Consider the following 21,647-nt stretch of genomic DNA (forward strand, 5'->3'; position numbering starts at 1 on the left):
ATGTTATGATTTGGGTTTTACTTTTCTGTGTGCAATTCAAAATTATAATCACACCGTTTTACATATGAAAAGACTACACTAGTTTAAATTCTGGACATGTTCTTGAGCGAGCGGACCAATGGAGCTCACACGTGGACTTTCTGATCTGTTTCGCAACCATTACCGACTTCATGAGGCTTGTTGGACTGGACGTGTTTTTAGTTTACCAGTTCCTCAATACATGTGGTACTGTCTAAGGGTGAACTTGTTCAACAAGAAAAGCTTTTCTGTTTTACATCAGTCTGATTTTCAAAAGTTTCTCCTTTGAGGAAATCCAGAGGCTTGATCCTACATAGCCTGTAGTCACACTACCAGGAGATCTATAGAACAGTATGGAAAGTCCTGATGAGAAGAAGGGAGATGATCAACTTAAGAACAGGTAAGCAACCTAAAATGAACTCTTTTGTTTCTTTTAAAGAGGACGAGGAAATGTTAAACTTTTCAATTAATGCTCAATGAACCTGATTCACCAGTTAGAAGGCAAATTCACTACGGTACAATGCAAAATTAGAAGTGTGATGGCAGTTGGACCAGATTGTGTTACTATGCTAGCATACTTTGTTTGTATTCTTTAGAATCCAAATCCAAATTCTTTGGTTACATTTGACAAAATGTGTTTTTTTTAATGAGTAAAAGTGAACTGTCTTTCAGGTTTCATTGAACATATTCTGTCAAACAAAACAAAAGGGTTTTAGCTCTGCCAAAAGCCTGACATTGTGTTGGTTAAACAGCGCAGCTGAAAATCTGACCCATGTGATGAAATAAAGCCAGCAGCACCATTGTGACAATGTGATGTGGAGTGTGTGAGCTGTTTGGAGTCCATGTTTCTTCTATCTTTTTCAGTGTTCAGGAGTTGATGGCAAACATGCAGAATGATAGCGAAGGACATGCCTCTGTAGGTATGTTAGGAGCATCTGGTTCTGCTGAATGAGAGGACTGGTCAGACAACAGACAGGCTTTTAGTCATCTGTCGTAAGGACTAGATTTGTTTTTCAGATTTTTTCTTCTTTCACTTTTCAGGAAAGCAAAACCAAGAAGAGGAGTTAGCTGGCACACCTCTTGCTCAAGCTCATTCTCTTTGGACCACTGATGTTACAGGCTCAGTAATACTGAGAATAGAAGAAGGATGTCCCGAGGAACCTGTTACAGTTCACCAAATGTTCAAAGCCTCAGTTGAAAAATATGGAAACATGTACGCCCTCGCCAGCAAGAAAAACAACAAATGGGAAAAGATCACTTTCTTAGTGTATTATCAACTCTGCCGCAGAGCAGCCAAGAGCTTTATAAAGGTATGTTTTACAAAAAGAGAATGTATGGTTTGTAAAACATACTCAGTTCCAACTATTGAGGACCATAAATGGGCAAACTTGTAAAAAAGAAAAAGATAAAAAGTTTGTCAATGTGTGCAGCTTGGTTTAAAGCGATTCCATGGAGTGGCAATACTAGGATTCAATTCAGCAGAATGGTTCTTCTCTGCAGTCGGAGCCATCATGGCAGGGTGAGAAAGATCTATCCTACAGCAACAAGAGAACCAATGTACAGTGTATTTTCTATTGTGCTGTTTTCATTATTTCACCTGCTCCTGTTGCAATGGCAATGACTTTTTCATGTGTCTGTATTTGTCTTACAGGGGAACAATGACAGGAATTTATGCCACAAATTCACCTGAAGCTTGCCAGTACGTGGCTAGTGACTCCAAAGCCAACATTATTGTGGTGGAAAACCAACAGCAATTGGATAAAATCCTTCAGGTACTGTCACTTAAATATGATGGTTCTACGCATAATTCAAAACATAATGTTGTAATTTGTTCTATCTCTTGTTACCTTAGATACGTGATAGTCTACCCCACTTGAAAGCCATAGTACAGTACAGTGGACACCGCATGCAGAAGATCTCCAATCTTTACTCTGTAAGTCCTCCTGACACCACATGAAATGAGAAAAGTGACTGCGCTCAGGCCATGATCCTTGGTTGTATGATTTTGCTGTTGTGGGGTAGTGGGAGGAGTTCATGGAGCTTGGTCTGGAGGTTTCTGAGAAAGAGCTGGATGATATCATTGCCAGCCAGAGGGCCAACCAATGCTGCGTCCTGATCTACACCTCTGGCACCACCGGCAAGCCAAAGGGAGTCATGCTCAGTCATGACAATGTAAGCTTTCGAGTGACTATTCTTAATCTGTACATATTCAGAGTCAGATGTTATTATTATTAATCTATAATAAATATTCAGATCACATGGACTGCCAATCATGCCAGCAGGGCCGGAGACTTGCAGCCAGCCGAGACTAAGCAGGAGTCACTAGTGAGCTACTTGCCTCTCAGCCACATCGCAGCTCAGATCTATGACCTCTGGGCAGGCATCCAGTGGGGTGAGCTGGTATACTTTGCACAGCCAGATGCCTTAAAGGTAAATTCAAATCCCTAGATTACACACACATGTTGGTTAAAAAAAGAAAAATCAGTTTAAAGGTCTGAAATTGGGCCTTGATAGTGAATATCATTTGTTGAATAAGCAGTCATCAATCAAACCTTTACACTATAAGGTAAAAGCAATGAGGCCCAACTAATTTTTCTCAGATCTCCCTGTGTTGTTCTCTTAAATAACACTAACATTCACAATTACATAATTTTAGCTGTGCAAGAGATGAGCGGAGATGAAGTCAATACAAAATGATAGTTGACTGATTGAGTATATGTGTTTTTAGGCTATTTGTGTACTTACATGTTGTAGGGAAGCCTGATAACAACTCTGCGAGAAGTTTGTCCTACATCCCACATGGGTGTCCCACGAGTATGGGAGAAAATGATGGAGAAAATAAAACAAGCAATTAGTGAGTGTGGATATGTGAAAAAGAAGCTGGTGACTTGGGCAATGTCCGTCAGTCTGGAAGCCAATCAAACATGTACGCAAAAGTAAGTGGTGATCAAACTTAACTTTTGTTAATAATTCAGGGAATTAGAAGACCCACCAAACAGAATATGTAAATGCATTTTCAGAGACAGATGGTTTAATAAAATGTATTTGTTTTCCCGCAGGGATGATGAGAAACCATTCCTCTTCACCATGGCTGACAGCCTTGTGCTGCAGCGGCTTCGGGCTGAGCTGGGCCTGTCTTGCTGTCAGAAGTTTTTCTCTGGAGCAGCACCGATCGGCGGTGAAACAGTGCAGTTTTTCCTGGGCCTGAATATCTGGTTGTATGAGGCCTATGGCATGAGTGAGAGCACAGGACCTCACTTTATGTCAGGTCCCAAAGCTTACAAACGACCAAGGTAAAAAACAAATAAAAAAATCAGACATACAGTTTGTTATGCTGAAGTGCTTTTAAAATTTTATGAATATAAAATAAAGATTTTTCTTCTTTGACAAAGCTGTGGTAAGGTGGTTCCTGGTTGTCGATACAAAATGGCCAACATAGACTCTGAGAAAGGCGAAATTTGCTTTTGGGGACGTAATATATTCATGGGTTTCCTCAACATGGAGGACAAAACAAGAGAAGCTTTGGATGAAGATGGATGGCTGCATTCTGGTGACCTAGGAAAGATAGACGAAGAGGGTTTCTTGTTCATCACAGGGCGAATAAAAGGTACAATCTGAGCAAATAAGGCTATTGTTAGAAAATTGCTTTCTCACCTTTACCCACACCTAAGTGGATGTTGTTCTCAACAGAACATACGGCTCCATTTTCCTTGTTACAAGTCTTGTGATGGTCATGGTGCCCTCTCTCCCTTCAGAGCTGATCATCACAGCTGGAGGGGAGAACGTCCCCCCTCTTCCTATAGAGGAAGCAGTGAAGAAGGAGCTGCCTATCATCAGCAATGCCATGCTCATTGGGGACAAGAGGAAGTTCTTGTCAATGTTTTTAACACTGAAGGTAATTTGCCTTTAGTTGTTTTCTGGAGAATGGAAAATGCTGCAGGATGGTATGCTGTACTGCGTTCTTGACATTAACAGTTTCTCATGTAAAATCACGCTATGTAACTGTAGCCTATCTTTGCAATTAAACCATTTATGGACATACATTAACCAGTAGCTTTAATTTATTGTTCTTCTTGAAAAGAGAGACGTGTAATAAACCAGGGAATGTAAATTAGGAGAAGCAAAATAACTGGTTTCACAAATCACTGCAATTAGTCATCGTTAATTGTGTAAATATATATGATTCCAGCAATTTCATTCTGTGTTCCAGTGTTGTAACAATACAGAAACCATGGAGCCAACAGAGGAGCTGAGCATGGAGGCTGTGGAGTTTTGCCAACAGCTAGGAAGCCAAGCAACCAAGGTGTCTGACATCATTGGCGGAAAAGACAAAGACGTGTACCGGACCATTCAAGAAGGAATCAACAAGGTCAACGCTGCAGCCACCTCTAATGCCCAGCGCATACAAAAGTGGACTATTCTAAGAAAGGACTTCTCTGTTTCTGGAGGAGAGCTTGGTAAATCAGTAGACAATGATAATTACAAAACAGATTGTGCTTTATGTATTTAAAGCAGAGATCTTAAACAGGGGGGTCCTTAGAATTAGTCCAGGGGGACTGCCAAATTATGTAAAAAATATATTTATTTGTTTTTGAAAGTTTCTGTTTTAAAAAATTAAAAACAATGTCTAAAAATATACAGTAATATGAATCCAACATATTAAAAGCAAAGATAAATTGGCCACTTTCTGTACAAAATATGTCCATGTATTAACATAGTGAAGATTAACTTCCTATAGACAGGTAGCCACAATGGTACCTGTCCAGTAAGCCTACAGATTCACTGTGCCTTCCACATGTATTTTTAACATTAAAGAATGATGATCATTTATTTTCATCTATTCGGCCCATTTTAATATTATACTCAAGTATACACAATATATGCAGTATGGGGTCCCTACTCAGTCTTTCTTTCAGCTAAGGGACCCCTTATTTAAAGCCATGCAATTTTCAGACTGCAGCAAACGATTATACTGTTGTCTCATTCCAGGTCCCACAATGAAGCTCCGTCGCCCTGTTGTGTTGGAGATGTACCACGAGGTCATTGAAAGCCTCTATCAGGAGTAGTGTCATGCTCCTAGAGCGATGACTGTGCAGCTGTTAGTATGAAAATCACTTGTCACTTGCATATCTCATCATTCTTGGAGACATGCATAAAATGTAATTATGTGTCTTGTGTTCAGAATGCATACAGTAACTAGTAAAGGAACCATATTTAATTTTATATATTTAAGTTTAAAAATTTTACAAAGTCACACTATGTTGATGCATCTTCTCATAGTCTGAATTTGTTTTTAATTCATATTTGTCTTCTGTCAACAATTTATTTGTACTTTAAAATCATACTCATATCAACATGGACATAACTTTCACCAGGTTTTAATTACAGGGCATAGCAGGGGACACAGGTTTAATATACCTTTGAACTAAATATTATTTATATTGCACGTTTTAAGAGCAGACGTCACAAAGTGCTTCACAACAAACAACAATAGCACGTCTGACATTTTGGATATCATTATGTTAATTTCCTTATACAGTACATTCCTATTTGCAGAAAGACAAACAGTATGACACGAAAGACTTAGTGCAAAACATCTGCCACTTTCATAGTACAGAAGCCTGATTACATTTAAATCATTCATCTTTTTTTCACAATATAAATATGAAATACACTACCAGTCAGAAGTTTGGATTCACTTACAAATTTCCGTACCACTCCATTATAGACAGAATACCAGTTGATCTGAGTGGATGGCTGATCTTTAATGCAATATCTATATTACCCATTATCAGAAACCATTCATCTAATGTTCCATTCAGTTTACTAGTCTGATATCATTTCAAAAAACTAACTAGGAGAAAACAAAGCACCCTATTTGCAATTATGTAAGCACATAATGTAATCTGAAAACTGCTGCCCTGATTAAAAAAACCAATGCAACTGATCTGAGCTGGTATGATGAGTGACCCCAAACCTTTGACCGGTAGTGTATATCCACAAACAGTGGAAGAATTTGACTTGTGAGTGTTTCTCAAGTGATCATGGAGGTTACAGATTGCATCTTTTATTTCAAAATACTAGGCTATTAGACAAGTGGCCAATTCAGCCAATAAATAGACAATATCCACCTCAGATTAAACAATTTAGAAATTAAATACATACCACATTTACAGTAACTTTTTTTAAGAGTTTAAGCTTAAGTTTAAGTTTACTTTGGAGTGTGCAGAGGGAATATTAAACCATTCAGGTTCTTTAACACCTGAGTCTTTTGTTTTAAATATATCTGGTTTAAAATGTACAGATACAATGTGACACGATGAAGTTAAGAGACCCTAAAATGTAACTTGGTCTTATTAGCACGATGTTAGTCCAGATCCCGCACTCGTTGACATATTGCTCCTGTGAATTCTGAGCACTTGGAGTTTCCTCCAAGGTCTTTTGTTAGAACCTTGAAGATGGATAATAAAAGAATCACAAATCAAAACGGGAATATACAACCACAACTGCATATCTTCATTTCTTGAAAAGTAATTACCTTTTTATCTCGAATGATGTCAAAGCAGGCAGTTTCAATCTTCTTGGCGTGGCCATGCAGGCCCATGTGCCGCAGCATCATGACTGCACTGAGCAGCAAGGCGGTGGGGTTGGCCATGTCCTTTCCTGCTATATCTGGAGCAGTTCCATGAACCTGACAGGAGAAATCCATCACAATCTTTCGGAATGGTTGACTTTTCTATAAAAACATCTTATTTCTGAAAAGATAAGAAACACGGAGAGGCCAAACTTTGATGTGCCTTCACTAACTCATTGCACACCATGAACATCTGCCGTCCAACATGTACTTTGGTCATGGAAGGGAAAACTGTGAAGATGGGAATGAAAAGAACATACCGACTCAAATATGGCAACACCATTGGCGCCAATGTTTCCACTAGGAGTAACTCCAAGACCTCCAATTAATCCTGCACAAAGATCACTGTAATGGTAAACACATAGTTACTTTTAGATTTATTTTGTTCATACACATCGACCTAATTAGATTTCAGTAGATATGCATACAATGCAAATAATTTTCAACTGATGCAGACAATTTCAGTGCAATTTGCTAATGCACATCATCACCACACATTTGCCATCACTGTTATTATATTTAGTTAGGATTTCAGTTGATTTTTTGCTTGATTGATGTTAAATCATTATACAGTAGGTAGGTCAGCCTAAAATTACTCTGCCTAAGTTTAAGTTTTTGTAATTGTTAAAATATTTCTTGTTGAATCCACACAGTAAACACTACTTTCTTGGTTACAACTCATTTCTACATGTACATTAAAACAAAATTATATAATATACAATAGTGAGTAAATGTGTGTGTTTTTCTTTTTTTAAATAGGCGCTTTTAGCTTTTTTAATAAGACAGAAAAATAATGTAGAGGATATAGCTTATGTATGTATGTATGTATGTATGTATGTATGTATGTATGTATGTATGTATATATATATATATATATATATATATATATATATATATATATATATATATATATGACATGCTCACTATGTAAGAGGTTTACTTACCTTAAGATGTCTCCATACAAATTTGGCATTACTAACACATCAAACTGAGTAGGATCCTGTACCATCTATAAGAACATGTATAAACAACATAACTATTAATAAGGAATCTTAAATATGCAAAACTTCATACAAAACACTGCTTATTAGTCATCTAAAACATAATACACAATGAACAATTTCAAAACAAAAGCTATTCAACTTACATTAAGGCACACAGTATCCAAGTACATCTCAGTGAATTTCACATCTTTGTGATTTTCAGCAGCCTCTCTGCATTTTCGTAAGAAGAGCCCATCAGACATGCGCCTATGGTGAAAAAACAGGACAGAGAGCAAATAACTTTAAACTACAAAATCAAATGACAAATTAATTCAAGTAATTTGTACTAAATACAACTTACATAATATTGGCCTTATGAACAGCAGTAACACTGGCCCTCTGATTATTTCTGGCATATTCAAAAGCATACTCTGCGATGCGTTGGCTGGCTTGCTCTGTAATGAGCTTAATACTCTGCACAACTCCATCAACAATCTGAAAACATACACATCAAAGAGAGAATCAGGTAAAATCTGTTAAGCCAAAATTGTGTTCGAGGGATTTAACAACTAAAATGCTAATAATTCTATTCCCTTACATCAAAAAGTGTTTAAGATGGAGAAACAAACAAAAGACAATGCAATGCAATGTTTTGATATGTATGTTGATTCAGAGAGGAAATACTCAAAATGTCAAAAGAACAACTGTAAACAACAAAATGTAACTAGACAAGTAGTGTGTTATTGAAGGACCTTACCAAATGTTCAATACCACTGTATTCTCCCTCAGTGTTCTCCCTGATGGTGACCAGGTTCACATCACTGTAGGGGGTCTTGTAGCCCTCAATGGACACACAGGGACGCACATTGGCATAGAGGTCAAAGGTTTTCCTCAGCAGTAGGTTCATAGAGGGATGGCCAGCTGCTATGGGTGTCTTCAAAGGACCTGTAGATTGTTAAGTAATTCAAAACAAATTACTAGTTCACCTGCTAAAACAAAACAAAAATCCCTTTTTAAGGGGGAAGATCTACACCAATGTGCCATGTTGGTAATGAACAGTAATGTATCAGTCACAGATTTGTAAAAAAACACTTTCCAACACAAAGTATACACTTATTGCTTAATTTGGCAAGTGTGATTCACATCTCTAAGTCAATTTCACTTCCCAGTTTTTGCTGTGGGGATGAAAGGGGGTGAACCAATTTCTTTCATTTTTTACTTAAGTTGTTTTAATTGTATAACGCAGGTTACCTTTTAAGCCAATTTTGTTCCTGTCCATCGATTCTTTGGCATCAGGAGGGATCATCCACTTGCCACCAGGTCCTTGGATGGCTGTAACATTTCTCTCCTCCCATTGAATAGGTGCCTAGATAAAAAGAGTGTGTACAGGAAATTCATTGCAGCTTCTTTAAAGACTTTAACTGTATTTCTGAGTCGAGTATCAGAGCTGGAGTAATACAAATAAATGTATGTCTATTGCATCCTAAACAGTAGTTTTGTTGAGTTAATGTTCATGGACTTCTCCAGTACTAACTTTAGCTGCATCAAATATCTCCATGACAGCAGTGGAGATCTCTGGACCAATTCCATCACCAGGGATTAAAGTAACAGTTTGAATCTGTGAGGCAAAATAAAGAAACATAACATTCAATGATAAAATAATAATACCACACTTCAGAGTCACAGTTTGATACGAGCAATAAGTCACACAAGTAGCTCCAGAGGAACAAAACATACCCCACGCGTGAATGTCCTGGGTTGTGGAGTGTCTTTCATCAAAGCTCCAACCACCCGTGATACCTGGCAATCAAAAAGGACTAGATTAAAAAATAAATTACTGTTGTGCCAATCCTTGGCCAGTCTAGTAGACCTATCAGAACATGAAAAGCAGTGCAATTGCATTAAACACACAAGCGATTAATGTCTGGATAGACAGACAGACAGACAGATAGATAGGATTTGGGAGCAAATGTCATTCTGACAGAGGAGACACCAACCCAGTTCACTGCAAGAGTTGTCAGTCCTTAGCATAGCATGTTAGCTGTGTTTAGAAGGCGATTTTCTGTCAGTCAACAAATGAATTTGAAGATGATAAACATCATCACCCAAAGGAGGGCAGTGCTGATAAAATAGGAAAAATAGGAAAAGCGAGGCGAGGTCACCTACAGCATCGAAACAAAACTGACAGCTTACAGTAAGTCACACATCGTATCTTAGCTCAGTTGAATTCTAAAAATTGAAGCCGTGCAGTAGCAAAGGCGCTGTTGCTGACGAAAGATAGCAAAACAATGCCCATTTCAGATTTTAATGGCATTTCTACTGCGGGAGATTGCTTGCTAGCCTTAGCTTTTTTTCTAACGCAGCACGAAGAGTGGACGTTTTAATATGCTTAACTTACTTCCTGAGCCTTGATTTTATCCTTGCCATTGTGCGACAAACCCCACTGTCTTAGTAGATTAAGAATCTGTAGATAAGGGAAATTTCATTGACATTTGTTCAACTTGTTCAGCTAAAAACTAACGTTTACAACAATGTATGATTAAATAAAACATGTAGATAGCTAACGAAGTTAACCTTTTCGTTCAATGCTAGCTAACTAGCTAGCTAGCTAGCCAGCTAAATAAGTAAATAGAAGTCAGGTTGCTATAGTAACAAGCAAGTAGTGCTAGCGCCTAGCTAGCTAGGTAAATGGGTAACGTCCTCTGGCGTGCCTGCAGTCTTTTGACTGTGTGAACGACAGTCAACTAAGTTATCTAACGTTAGTTGATTAATTTAAAAAATGTGCCATGCGTTTTGGTGCAATACATACAGGCTTAACAAAACACATTTTCCTACATACCGATGACCTCCACGCCTTTCCTGCCATCTTTAACTAGCCAAGGTTGGTGCAGGGTTTCTTTAACTGTCTTCGTCTATGGGTGCACCCGGGTGCAGCACACAGCTGCGGCAGCAGCAGCAGCAGCACGTTTCCGTTCTAAACGACTTTGATTTTTCAAAATAAACCCTTATTAAATAGGTTCCCACATTAGATAACGTCATGAATTATTTCGTAGTAGCAACGGCCAGTTATGCCATCTTTCAATTTCTTATATACGGGTAACATTGGACACTTTTACACCTGGTGCCAACTGCCACGTTATAGACAGGATTCCCTTTGCTTTTACTCTGAAAGTCTTCCGTTATTGACCTTGTCACTGACATTTAGGGAAGTGACGTGGCCTCGAGTAATACTGTAATGTATATATTATATTTAATAATATAGTCTATACCACACAATGAAAAAACTAAATTAATGCAAATACCAAAGGAAAAAGAAGGTTATATGTGATCATAAACGGGCTAACGATACATGGTTGGTCCGAAGTATGAACGGACCTGTATACAGACAGGGGATGGATAACGACAAGCGCCGACAGTTGTGTAGGAACACCAGCAAGAGGCGCCAGTGGACTGCGTCTAAGAGACCATATCACATCACATCATATAATCACTGTAATGTCCACAAGTTGATCTTACACATAATAAACTTTATGGTATAAAACAAGTAGAAACAGCTGAAGCAATTGTTCAATCACTTTTTTGTGTTCAAAAGTTCAGTTTACAAAGAAAGCATACAGCACACATTAACTCCCCAAATTATCCAGCAATGCAAAATGGAAAAACACTCTTAAATTACTTAAAATCTATAGAAATTCTTAAGCAGCATATAGCTCTCAGCATAAATGCAGGCTACAACATGGTACAAAATGCACACTGTGCAAGTAAAGATATCTTTGAACCAAACTAAAGGGTTGTCAGTATGGATAAAGGTTTTCAAATCACTTCCATGTATTGTCCAATACTCAATGCATAGGATGAGATATAGTTTCAACAAATTCTTCACACTGCAACACAAAGCATGTGTGGCTGGAAATGATACAGTTCAAGCATTTGGATACAGCTTAGTATAACCTAAAGTACATTAGCCATGGTAAATCTAACAACAAAAACTCAGCCCAACTCAAATAGCATACTGCTTTGGCTGCTTCTTCAGGCTCATAGATCGCTCAGTTTGCGAAATTATGTGAGTGGCCCTGTTGTTGAGGAGCCTGCACTCATGCAGTACATCTGTAAAAAAAGAAATGCAGGGCAATGATTATATAGGATACCACACTGTAAACTTTACTGGTTACTGTAGAGTAAATGATCACTTTAGTAAGAGTAAAAGAACCTCTTACCGTTAAACTGTTTGTACGCTTCTTCAATAATGGCATTGTTTGATCTTTTTATCTCCCAGTAATTATCCTCCACCCATGGTTTGCAATCAGAATGTTCAACAAGTTGCCCATTCTTGTATAAACCAGCTAGACATTTATAGAACGAAAAACACTTTAGAAATATTTTACTTGAACAGGAAAACTTTTAGTCAAGCAAGGTCATAGACAATAGCTGCATCCCAGACAGGTCAGTGATACCACTGGATGATTGTGTGGTAGGTAAATACTTTGTTCAACAATTGAACTTAATCTGAGGAATGGAATAACAAGTTACTAGTCACAGTACAATAACACACTAATTAACAAATATACCTTTGATGGTATCATCAATGTCTTTGCATAATTGGTACAAGTCACTTCCACGTCCGACAACTCTTTCACCTACAATTTAAAAACAGAAAAAAATATTTAATACTTAGAGTTAAAGTTATGAAAAAGACTGAATGAAAATAATATGTACAGTATATGTATATATTAATCTATCTTACCATCCAGCACCTTGATGTTGGGGAACATCTCAAGAACTATATTTCTATATGCTGCGTTCCTGCACACTGTGTAGAAAGAAAGCCATTGTGAGTTAATTTATCAAGAATTGCCATCCACCAGATAGCGTACAAATAAAGTCCCCAAAACTTACCTGGATTAGTGTAATTGTAAGTGTTGTCTTTAAGACGTATATTTTCTAGCTTTCTTAAAGGCTGAAGGCAGTGTAGGTTCTCAATGCTGTTCAAAAACCAAATAGATGAGATGGTTTTACAAGACCAATTCAGAATATTGTTATTAAAAATATAACAGTATCAAAAACAATTATGTTTGATATCAAAACCAGATTAAAATTTATTTGTATAATATGTAATCAACTTTGTAGTTGGTGACATATTCACGTTAATTTTGGGTAAGTATTTGGTCATAGTGATACCTGGATATGATATTACCAGCCAGGTTTAAGTTCTGTAAACTGTCACAATTGCGCAGGGGCTCTGAAAGTACAGAAAAAAATAACACTGCATTAAACAATCTAACTATATTCATGTTGGAGTGAACATATAGCATGGAAATAAAAAGGTGCCCCTGAAATCTTACCTAAATTGGAAATCCTGTTGGCAGACAAACACAGTACAGAGACAAGCCGAAGAGATGCTAGAGGTGCTAAGTTTGTGATGTTATTTCCAGAGAGGTCCAGTTTCTCTAAATTCATACACTCGCCAATGCATCCAAGATCATGTATTCCTGTAAGACATGCAATGCAAAATCTGAAAGCTCAAATAGTATATATATATATATATGTATATATATATATGTATAGTATAGTAGAGTATACATTTTAAATCTTACCAAGACCTCTCAATTTGAGAAAAAGTATAGACTCCAAATCAAATTCCCCTGTACGTGACTTGAGCAGCACAGAAGTTATCTTTTCACAGTCTGCATCTGAAAGAATCAAGACAAATAAGATTGCAGATTAACAAACCATGTTCACTTTTCTATTCTTATTTATGCAATACAATCACAGTCCTTTTTTGTGAGTCAGCGCTGCAAAAGCAGAATGCTTGAAGCACTGTGTCCGATCTGTTCAAACAACCTATGGCTGCAATCATTATCTGAATGGCAAATACAATTCCAGCTGACCAAGATTTTGATATCTGGCGGCACACTGGGCTTTTCGTCTGCCAGCTCGAGAGGAAATGGTCCCTAACAGGCAACTGCACTGTTCTTTGTTGTTTGTGATGGTTTAGCATGTCAGTCGCATCCATGAATAACACGAGTAAGCTATATTTGGTTTAATTTCCTCAGGCAGAATGAGTCTCTAACTCTAACTACACTTGAATACTCTTTCATGAGCCTGCAGAAATAAAACAATACCCTGACGAAAACAAAATACTTATCGAGTTAACCAGAAATAATGATGCTGGGGGCTATTTTCTATTTGCCATTGACATCAACGCAGCAGTTTACATTTTTTTTTTACTTTATATATAAATTATTATGTAAGAACTGGCAGACAGAGTTCTATAACACCACTACAAAATGGGGAAACAATCCTGGGTGGGATAAGTAGGGCCAACAAAAACATATCTTGCTTATGTCACCACCCGCTAAGATGATGTTGTTTAGCTTAGCTTGACACCATTAAATGTTGTTAGCGTTAGTACCTGTTAGCTGTGAGGCAGCGGATGCGTGATTCCATGATATTGATTCAGCCGGATGAAAGTGGGTGTGTTGTTTAATCAAAATGGTAATTGTTCGTTTTTTTCCCTCTGATGATGACACACGTAAAATGTTATGCAACGAACGATACGTTGTAAGCGACATCTTAGCCGCAGCTAGCTAGCACAAGCCGCTAGCAAAGTAGCAACAAGCTATCCTTTACAACTTACCTTGGTCTTTTTCTCGCTTAGAGTCCATCGTGGGCAACTTTGAAACTTAGAAAGCTACCTATCGCAATAAAAAGCGATGGTTTTAATCAATGCAGTGGAGAGACAAGGCAGTGGTTATTTGGGGGAAATGTGAAATTGGAATCTGTCCTGGGGTGCAGTCAGGACAGGCTCACTGTGCTGCAATAGAGCTAGCACGCAGGTGGATGAGACGCACTCTCTGCAGTCCAGCATAGCACCAGCAGAGACAGAGGCAAAGCACCATGAGTTAGATGGAAGATGACGACGTGGTTGGAAAATTGTTGCAGTATTTGTTCAGTGTTGTTTCCGTGCAACAGGTTAAATTTAAATTGTGTTCTAAGGCACTTATTCAACAATTGGGTTTGGTCTTCCATATGTTTAGTGGTGGAACTGTGCTAACGTAAGTCAATTCCGAATAGTAATTAAGTAATTTAGTAACCATAGCAACGTTATAGCCTAATTAAATCTGAAGGATAAAAAATGAACATTCTACTATGTCTTATCCAATCGGGGGTGAAATAACCCACACAGACATGGAATTATCTAAGTTATTTTAATTCATTAATGTAGTTTGTTTTTATTATGATTTTCATTTGTTTTGAAAAAAGAGAGAAGGCAAATTTGATTAAGAGGAAGTAACTGGGTTCCAGACTTTTTGTCAATGCGTACACACATTACCAGTAATGGGAAGTAACTAAGTTTATTTACTCAAGTAGCCTACTGTACATTAGTAAATAAAAAATAAATAAAAAAAGACAGGAAATGCACTTCGAGTATTTCATTTATGTTTCCACTCCACTACATTGCAGGTAAAGGCTAATCAACTGCATTTATGTGGCATAGTTACCATAATTGCAGATTGAGAGTTTATACAAAACATAATATGATTAGTTAAATTTTTTTTATTGCATTTTAGATTAAATGACCTAAAACTGGCCTACAGCTTATAAAGGTTGTTCGCATGCAACTGGCATGCACAGAAAAGCTGGGGCATAAAATTAGGCCTACATATATCATGATAACCTATTTGTTTTTATCAACATTGGACAGCTCCACGAGACAGCCTCTTCATTACCAGCAGGTTATAGAACACATTTATTTATTTATTTAGTTATTTACCTGAGGTCCTATTGCCTTGACTCCGTTGGACAGCAGCTGGGTGCTTAAGCTGATCAGTTCGCAGCTCTTGGACTCTGCAGGCAGCCTCCACTGGCTCCGACACAACTGGACGCTGCTCTTCTTTTATTCTTTTTTCTCTCTCATGTTTTTAATGCATCCGCTAAGCCTACGGTTTACAGTCATGGCGGACATCTTCTCTAAGAACAACAACGACAACAACAACAACAACAACATGTTTTGAGAGTTTGCAGCGTCGTCGGCGCGGAGACTTTGTCTTTGCCGCGGACCCCTATGTCTTTCATTGAGAAAAGGCTTTGGACGTTCAGTGTTGTGAATGTGTACAAGCAACACATTGTTTGATTAAGATGGGAAATAAGCAAACAATATTTACCGACGAGCAACTTGATGCCTATCAGGTAAGCTTGCATGCCCATGCAGCATGTTGGATGAGCTGTGTCCAACTCCAGACCCATGACCATTATGTTAAAGCATAACATTAGTGAGTAAAGAACTATAGGCGTTGTAATGTTCGTACTCATTTAGCCTACTGTCAGTGTTTAAAGGCTTACTTCCACGTTACCTTATTATTATTATTATTAGGCTGCTATTACTTTTCTTAATATTTGTATTATTATATATCACTAGTACCTTTATTTCTTAATAATCACCAAGTCACTCCTCTTGACAGTGGAACCCCATGTGTCTTGGATTTAATAGGCAAAGCAAAAAAGGCTACTGAACATTTTATACGAATAGAGAAAAAGACAAATATATATGTTCAACATTAGTCAATAATACCAGGTGGTTCCCATCAGTTAAGGATAGGCAATCATTATTTTCCTCCTAAAGTGTGGTCAGTTATGTCTTTAAATATGGACAAGGTTTTGATTCCATTGCAAACTGGAGGATCTTGTGTTTGTTCTGCCACCAACTGAGAAGATCTGGCCTGTTTTTCCCTGTAGCAATAATCCAGGTTTTCTTTGGAATAAACACATCTTCATGTACACAGGTGTGGACTTAATAATTGATGCCAAGCGGGTGTGACAGGCTGTGAAACTCTACTCTCAGGAGATGTTTTTTGTTGTTTCTCAAGAGCCTCTCTGGTTACTCCTGCCGCTCTCACAAAAAAGCATAATCACACACAGTTGATATCTGGTTGCCTTATAGTTTCATACTATATAGTTTTTGTTTTCTTTGTTCACCAACACTTCTTTATTATTTTTTCTCTGTATTGGCTTTACTCATAGTGTCATCTAACATGATAGAGACTAGTAAGTCATGATGAATAGTCAGATATTGCTTTACATATACAATCATCATTAACCCAAATAGGTAGGCCTGTTTTGACAAGAGTGGATAGATCTGTCTGTTCAGCTCTCTGCAATCTGTTCTCATTCAGGAGCTCAGACAGAGTGGCTGCAAGGGAAAATGTAAAGTGCTGTGCCTCCTGTAGGACTGTTGGATAATGTCGGTTGCCAACACGTGCATGTCAGACAAGAGCAGATCATGTTCCCCTTGCCACACCATTCCTATTGCAAATGGCAGTTGAGAACACTCGCACACGTTATTACTGAAGAGACACCAGACACTTCAAAGGGACCGTAATGTTATTTTATGTGACTCAGATATGTGTCATTGAAAGTGTTTAATGGAATATCTAAATATGTATAGTAACATAAACAATATGTCATACACTACAGTCCTTTTACCAAAACTTCAGTATTGCTCATACTTGTGCTTTGACATGCTGTTTTTCTCTTGTTGCAGGACTGTACGTTTTTCACCCGCAAAGAAATTCTGCGGTAAGAATTTGATCAAGTGTACTGATCTAGACTAGGCTGGTACAAAGATCTAGAAAGCTCTGTCCTGTAACAGCATCATTATGTTACCTAAACCTTTGAAAGTCATGTTAACCTTTTGACTGCGGTGTTGTTTTCAGTGTCACATTTCTTCCTCTTTTGCTATTTGCAACCTCCAAACCTACAAAAATAAAATAAATATGATTCTACTCTTTGTGATTGCACAAGGTATCGTGGCTCGTCGGGCAGGGTCACTTCTCTCATCCTGTCAGTTGATGACAGGCAGAAATTAAACAAATAGCTTGCTTTTCTTCTTATTGGAATCAACATGATGCTCATGTTTCACTATCTTTTATCAGTGGCTCTAGATGTTGGAAGATAAATAGCTACTTAAAGAAATTAAATGCTGATACTCAAGAATGCTGCAGTATAATATTACAAAAGGATAAAAGTTGCAGTATGCAGGAATTTTGTCTTCTAAAATTACACAAACCATCAAGAATTAATGAAGGATTAAAATTCAACATGCTTGTTCGATCATACATGTGTTTTTAATTGTAAAGCAGAGGTGATAAAGAAAAACTCTATTTTAGGGTTTAACTTAGTACCCTACATTAAAATCACAGTACTGCCAACCTTTCGTCAACAATGAGATATCTGATTTTGTCTTTTTTCCTCGTAAGATTTCACTGCATTTATGCTGCTTTTTTCTTTTCAACAAAACAGTTTGTTCGTGTTCCCCCTCAGTGATATTGGTTTGTCTTTAATTCCAAAGCCATCAGTGAACTGGAAACTAAATTGACAATCAACAGTGGACATAATTGGGTCCTACACTTTTACAAGCTTCAACACTCCTTGTTTTTGTCTCTGGCCTAGTTATGTAACATCAAAGAAGGAGGTTATCACAAATTGTCATCAGGTCATAGTAATGTGAAACCTTCAGCCACACTAGATACTACCCTTTGAGTGTTTTGTATCTTGTTTTGGAAATAAAACCTAATGTCAACGGGCTACATTTGCGGGAGCAGTACTATCCAAGCATTTTCCACGCTTGGTACATTCCAACTGCAGGTGTACCTGTTTATTTGACAGGTTTATCTAAATTAATTGAAGTGAGTGTCCCTGCTGCTCTGGCAACGCAGGTACACCATGATCAGATTAGTCAAAGGACAGAGTGAAAGGGAGGCTGGAGATAAGCACCCCCTTTCTTCACACTATTATTCATCATTATTCTTAATAATGAATGGCATATAATTCAAGGTTCTCACAGAAAAGTGAAGGACAGAAGAGAGAACAAGAGGCTTATTACGTCACTTTGTGCTACAAATTTCTTGAAAAAACAACAGGTTCTCTCAGAATAAATTACGTTTTTTCTTATCATATATATTTAATACTGTTGAACACATGCTTTAAACATGTAAACATCTGATAATATACACTGTTTACTGTCATATCCACCTACCTCAGATATACAGTATAAGCAACATGTTATATTATTAATTCTTCATTTCTTTCAGCATCAATTGCACCTTTGCATTGACCTATTGTCTTACTGTTTATAATCCCCACTGAGCTTTTGGTTTACATCTATATACAGTAGGTGTTTAAAAAGTCAATGTTTGTTTTTTTAGAAGTCGATATAGTTTTTTTTTTTTTTAAATGGCACTAAAGCAGAAACATTCAGCGAAATGTAACTTTTCAAAACATGTGTTTATTTTTTCATTCTAGGTTGCATGGCAGATATCATGAGTTGGCTCCACATCTTGTACCAATGGACTACACCAATGAACCTGATTGTAAACTGCCTTTAGCCTTAATAGTCAACATGCCAGAGTTAAAGGTAAACAATTCTTCTTTTGCAGTATTTCAATAAGTCCTGTGTTGTACTTCTTTCATAATGGATTAGCCGTACTTTGCTTTTCCACCAGCAGTGTGTACCTTTGTTGCGCACCCACTACTCATGTGGACAGACACCCAATCAATACACACTCTCTTTCAGGAGACAGAAATAATTTTTACCTTTTGTCATCACTGATCTGATTTCATGACACCACATTTCGTAACCGCATAAAGGTTTATGTGCCATGTAACACTATGGCTCTCCATCCCTCCTATTTTGAAGCACCTGCCATTTGAAAAGAACATCCAGGATTTTAGAAATGGCATGCTGCAGAACATTGCAGCTACATTTACCTCTACCTTTCTCCTCCGCACCAGACACAAGTACCACACTATGTTATATGGATTCCTTTTCCACCAGCACAGAGACTCATAATGTGTCCTTTCTCTGGGCATAATTGGCGCTTGCCTGTTAAACTGTCACACAGTGGCAGTGCCTGTAAGGATGAAGAAGAAGTTACCTAAATTGCTCTACAACTCCCTAACCATAAATATATGCATATCTTGCTGAGTTTTTATGAGTTGTGTTGAGTCGACTGGACTGATTCAGGCAACATGTCTGATGCGATGTCTGTTTACACAAATAGCTTATTTTGCTGAGCTTGAACATGCACCTCTGGACAACAGCTGTATGTATATTGCAAGTCTCTGAACGCTGCCACTTCAGTGTGAATTTATAGCAAGTCAAGTTACATAGGGTGTAAAATCTTCAGAAGCAACTTATGGTTGAGTAGTCAAGAAGAAAATAATGTCTTCACCATACCAGCAAAGAGAGGAAGTCAGTCTACCTCTGTAGATTATGTAAAAACTGTTTGACAACAGCGTGAAAAAACAACATCTGCACTGTTTATGTAAATGTTGTCAACCGCTTTGTCTTTTTGTAGGAAAACCCGTTCTGCAACCGGATTGTAGAGTCTTTTTCAGAGGATGGGATGGGGAATCTTAGCTTCAATGAATTTGTGGACATGTTCTCAGTCCTCAGTGAAATGGCTCCTAGAGAACTGAAGGCCATATATGCCTTTAAAATATATGGTAATGTGAAATCCTGAAACATTCCATTATTATTCATCAAATTTCTCAGAACTAAATAAACTGAAACTTTGTGCGTTTTTTTTCTATAACTCTTTGTTGCCCACAGATTTCAATGTGGATAATTACCTGTGCAAAGAGGACCTGGAAAAGACTCTAAATAGGCTGACGAAGGAGGAGTTGACTCCTGAAGAGGTGCAGCTGGTGTGTGAGAAAGCCATCGAGGAGGCGGATTTAGACGGAGACAGCAAACTCTCCTTTGCCGACTTTGAAAACATGATTACTAGGGCTCCAGACTTTTTAAGGTGATTAAATGTACCTCACTGAAGTCAAATAATACATTCATTCAATACATTGTATCCACCTGGTTCTATATGGCAAGCCGTGTCCCTTTAAAATCAGGCAATACATGCATTTACCCTCATGCGGCAATGGTGTCCCTGTTTACATCAATCCACAGATGGCTGGTTATCATTTTTATCATTTAACTGTCAGCCTCATAACATTAGTTTAATCCTGAGCCAGATTCATTTATATGCAAATGGCGATCAAAATGCTGATCTGATCTGTTCCTGATTCCTGTGTGTTAATACTCACATTTACAGTGAGTCTGTATGTTTATGTGCACAATATCTCATACTGGTATCTCATATTGTCTTTTGTCACTCCAGTACCTTCCATATACGAATCTGAGAGGGCACCGTGGAAGGTTCCCAAGGACGGCAGAGCGGTGAACCTCAGGACTATACCTGCACCAGATCCTTGCCACAGCACAGTGCCTGTCTCCCACTCCAATTGTCAAAAAGAAATCAAACCTCTCCAGCTTCACTGAAGTCTGCTTAAAAAAAAAGCTAAATGCTAGATTGAAAGGAATTCCAAGGATTGGGAATTTCTTTTCTGCAGATGAAAATGTGTTTTCCTTTTACCACCTATAAAAGGGCTTGACCTGGATTGGTCTTCGGTTTGAAGAAAAGACATTTTGAGGGTGAAAAATGGTCGACAAAATCAGTCTGAAATGAGCCAGACTCTTGATTGCTGCATAAAATGCTCATCTACCTATATTGCACATAAATACCCCAGAGAAGTCTTCCTACAATGACACACTAGATGTTGAGTATTTATAAGGTTAAGGACAACGCTTGAAGTAAATGAAAGCACACCATTGTTATTAGGCTATACAGATCTTTTTTATGAGCTATGCAATATTTATACATGCCGTGTATTGCTTTTAATTATTTTGGTTGTGTTATTTTTGCTTGTGGACCTGATGATGACAATCATATCTTACCGTTCTCCAGTAACATGAAGGGCTCTGCCATCTGAAAAAAATGTTGGTAGCTTTCTTCTGCCTCAGCCATTATCATGAGATATTAAATACAGCCATCTTTTGGATATACTGTACATCTTACAGTATTTTACGTGACTTGAGGTATTTGTCTTACTTTGAATAAATGTTTAATTCAGTGTCTTGGTTTTCGTGTGAATGCATTTGTGAGAATTATTGTCACTGA

At 37.8% G+C, this 21,647-nt stretch overlaps 4 protein-coding genes and 1 long non-coding RNA gene across 9 annotated transcripts; 2 read left to right on the plus strand and 3 right to left on the minus strand.

The window, feature by feature from the left end:
- The first annotated feature begins 83 nt into the window (after nt 1-83).
- acsbg1 (acyl-CoA synthetase bubblegum family member 1) lies at nt 84-6,255 on the plus strand. The gene is made up of 14 exons (XM_034880184.1): nt 84-418; nt 883-938; nt 1,060-1,328; nt 1,449-1,537; nt 1,670-1,790; nt 1,871-1,951; nt 2,041-2,190; nt 2,272-2,448; nt 2,773-2,954; nt 3,078-3,311; nt 3,411-3,625; nt 3,774-3,913; nt 4,229-4,475; nt 5,008-6,255. The coding sequence occupies exons 1-14, from the start codon at nt 372-374 to the stop codon at nt 5,082-5,084; spliced, it is 2,085 nt and encodes a 694-aa protein (XP_034736075.1). The 5' UTR covers nt 84-371; the 3' UTR covers nt 5,085-6,255.
- Nucleotides 6,256-6,292: 37 nt separating this feature from the next.
- idh3a (isocitrate dehydrogenase (NAD(+)) 3 catalytic subunit alpha) lies at nt 6,293-10,696 on the minus strand. 2 transcript variants are annotated; one of them, XM_034880187.1, is made up of 12 exons: nt 10,475-10,696; nt 10,034-10,099; nt 9,373-9,435; nt 9,170-9,253; nt 8,887-9,001; nt 8,393-8,580; nt 7,997-8,130; nt 7,800-7,902; nt 7,597-7,661; nt 6,913-6,997; nt 6,557-6,709; nt 6,293-6,469 (listed from the first exon to the last, which is right to left on the minus strand). In XM_034880187.1, the coding sequence occupies exons 1-12, from the start codon at nt 10,499-10,501 to the stop codon at nt 6,386-6,388; spliced, it is 1,167 nt and encodes a 388-aa protein (XP_034736078.1). In that variant the 5' UTR covers nt 10,502-10,696; the 3' UTR covers nt 6,293-6,385. The 2 variants fall into 2 exon arrangements, with proteins under 2 accessions (XP_034736078.1, XP_034736079.1); XM_034880188.1 differs by lacking the exon at nt 10,034-10,099 and having other exon boundaries at nt 10,475-10,666.
- Nucleotides 10,697-11,145: 449 nt separating this feature from the next.
- lrrc61 (leucine rich repeat containing 61) lies at nt 11,146-14,540 on the minus strand. 3 transcript variants are annotated; one of them, XM_034880190.1, is made up of 9 exons: nt 14,273-14,540; nt 13,230-13,325; nt 12,978-13,124; nt 12,814-12,874; nt 12,532-12,617; nt 12,380-12,445; nt 12,204-12,272; nt 11,853-11,978; nt 11,146-11,742 (listed from the first exon to the last, which is right to left on the minus strand). In XM_034880190.1, exons 1-9 carry the CDS (start codon nt 14,298-14,300, stop codon nt 11,636-11,638), a joined length of 786 nt encoding a protein of 261 aa, XP_034736081.1. In that variant the 5' UTR covers nt 14,301-14,540; the 3' UTR covers nt 11,146-11,635. The 3 variants fall into 3 exon arrangements, with proteins under 3 accessions (XP_034736081.1, XP_034736080.1, XP_034736082.1); XM_034880189.1 differs by lacking the exon at nt 14,273-14,540 and adding an exon at nt 14,048-14,263; XM_034880191.1 differs by lacking the exon at nt 14,273-14,540 and adding an exon at nt 13,524-13,811.
- Nucleotides 13,997-21,598, plus strand: cib2 (calcium and integrin binding family member 2). Of its 2 annotated transcripts, none has more exons than XM_034880194.1 (6): nt 13,997-14,130; nt 17,177-17,211; nt 18,937-19,048; nt 19,992-20,139; nt 20,246-20,441; nt 20,808-21,598. In XM_034880194.1, exons 1-6 carry the CDS (start codon nt 14,128-14,130, stop codon nt 20,827-20,829), a joined length of 516 nt encoding a protein of 171 aa, XP_034736085.1. In that variant the 5' UTR covers nt 13,997-14,127; the 3' UTR covers nt 20,830-21,598. The 2 variants fall into 2 exon arrangements, with proteins under 2 accessions (XP_034736085.1, XP_034736084.1); XM_034880193.1 differs by lacking the exon at nt 13,997-14,130 and adding an exon at nt 15,597-15,825.
- LOC117949694 lies at nt 15,548-15,862 on the minus strand. The gene is made up of 2 exons (XR_004657720.1): nt 15,801-15,862; nt 15,548-15,604 (listed from the first exon to the last, which is right to left on the minus strand). It is a non-coding gene; the product is annotated as an uncharacterized LOC117949694 (long non-coding RNA).
- Nucleotides 21,599-21,647: the final 49 nt, after the last annotated feature.

This window comes from Etheostoma cragini, chromosome 8 (genome assembly GCF_013103735.1).
Source record: "Etheostoma cragini isolate CJK2018 chromosome 8, CSU_Ecrag_1.0, whole genome shotgun sequence".
NCBI lineage: Eukaryota > Metazoa > Chordata > Actinopteri > Perciformes > Percidae > Etheostoma > Etheostoma cragini.

Coding starts and splice junctions, on each gene's coding strand:
- idh3a (XM_034880187.1), bottom strand. CDS start 10,501: ATGGCAGGAAAGGCGTGGAGGTCATCG. Junction 6,998..7,596: donor TTGTATGGAGACATCTTAAG/GTAAGTAAACCT, acceptor TTACCATTACAG/TGATCTTTGTGCAGGATTAA. Junction 6,470..6,556: donor ACATCATTCGAGATAAAAAG/GTAATTACTTTT, acceptor TCCATCTTCAAG/GTTCTAACAAAAGACCTTGG.
- acsbg1 (XM_034880184.1), top strand. CDS start 372: ATGGAAAGTCCTGATGAGAAGAAGGGAGATGATCAACTTAAGAACAG. Junction 2,449..2,772: donor CACAGCCAGATGCCTTAAAG/GTAAATTCAAAT, acceptor TACATGTTGTAG/GGAAGCCTGATAACAACTCT. Junction 4,476..5,007: donor TGTTTCTGGAGGAGAGCTTG/GTAAATCAGTAG, acceptor GTCTCATTCCAG/GTCCCACAATGAAGCTCCGT.
- cib2 (XM_034880193.1), top strand. CDS start 15,775: ATGGGAAATAAGCAAACAATATTTACCGACGAGCAACTTGATGCCTAT. Junction 19,049..19,991: donor TCAACATGCCAGAGTTAAAG/GTAAACAATTCT, acceptor GTCTTTTTGTAG/GAAAACCCGTTCTGCAACCG. Junction 20,140..20,245: donor ATATGCCTTTAAAATATATG/GTAATGTGAAAT, acceptor TGTTGCCCACAG/ATTTCAATGTGGATAATTAC.
- lrrc61 (XM_034880189.1), bottom strand. CDS start 14,207: ATGTCGCTTACAACGTATCGTTCGTTGCATAACATTTTACGTGTGTCA. Junction 12,875..12,977: donor CAACAGGATTTCCAATTTAG/GTAAGATTTCAG, acceptor CTGTACTTTCAG/AGCCCCTGCGCAATTGTGAC. Junction 11,979..12,203: donor CATTGATGATACCATCAAAG/GTATATTTGTTA, acceptor ATAAATGTCTAG/CTGGTTTATACAAGAATGGG.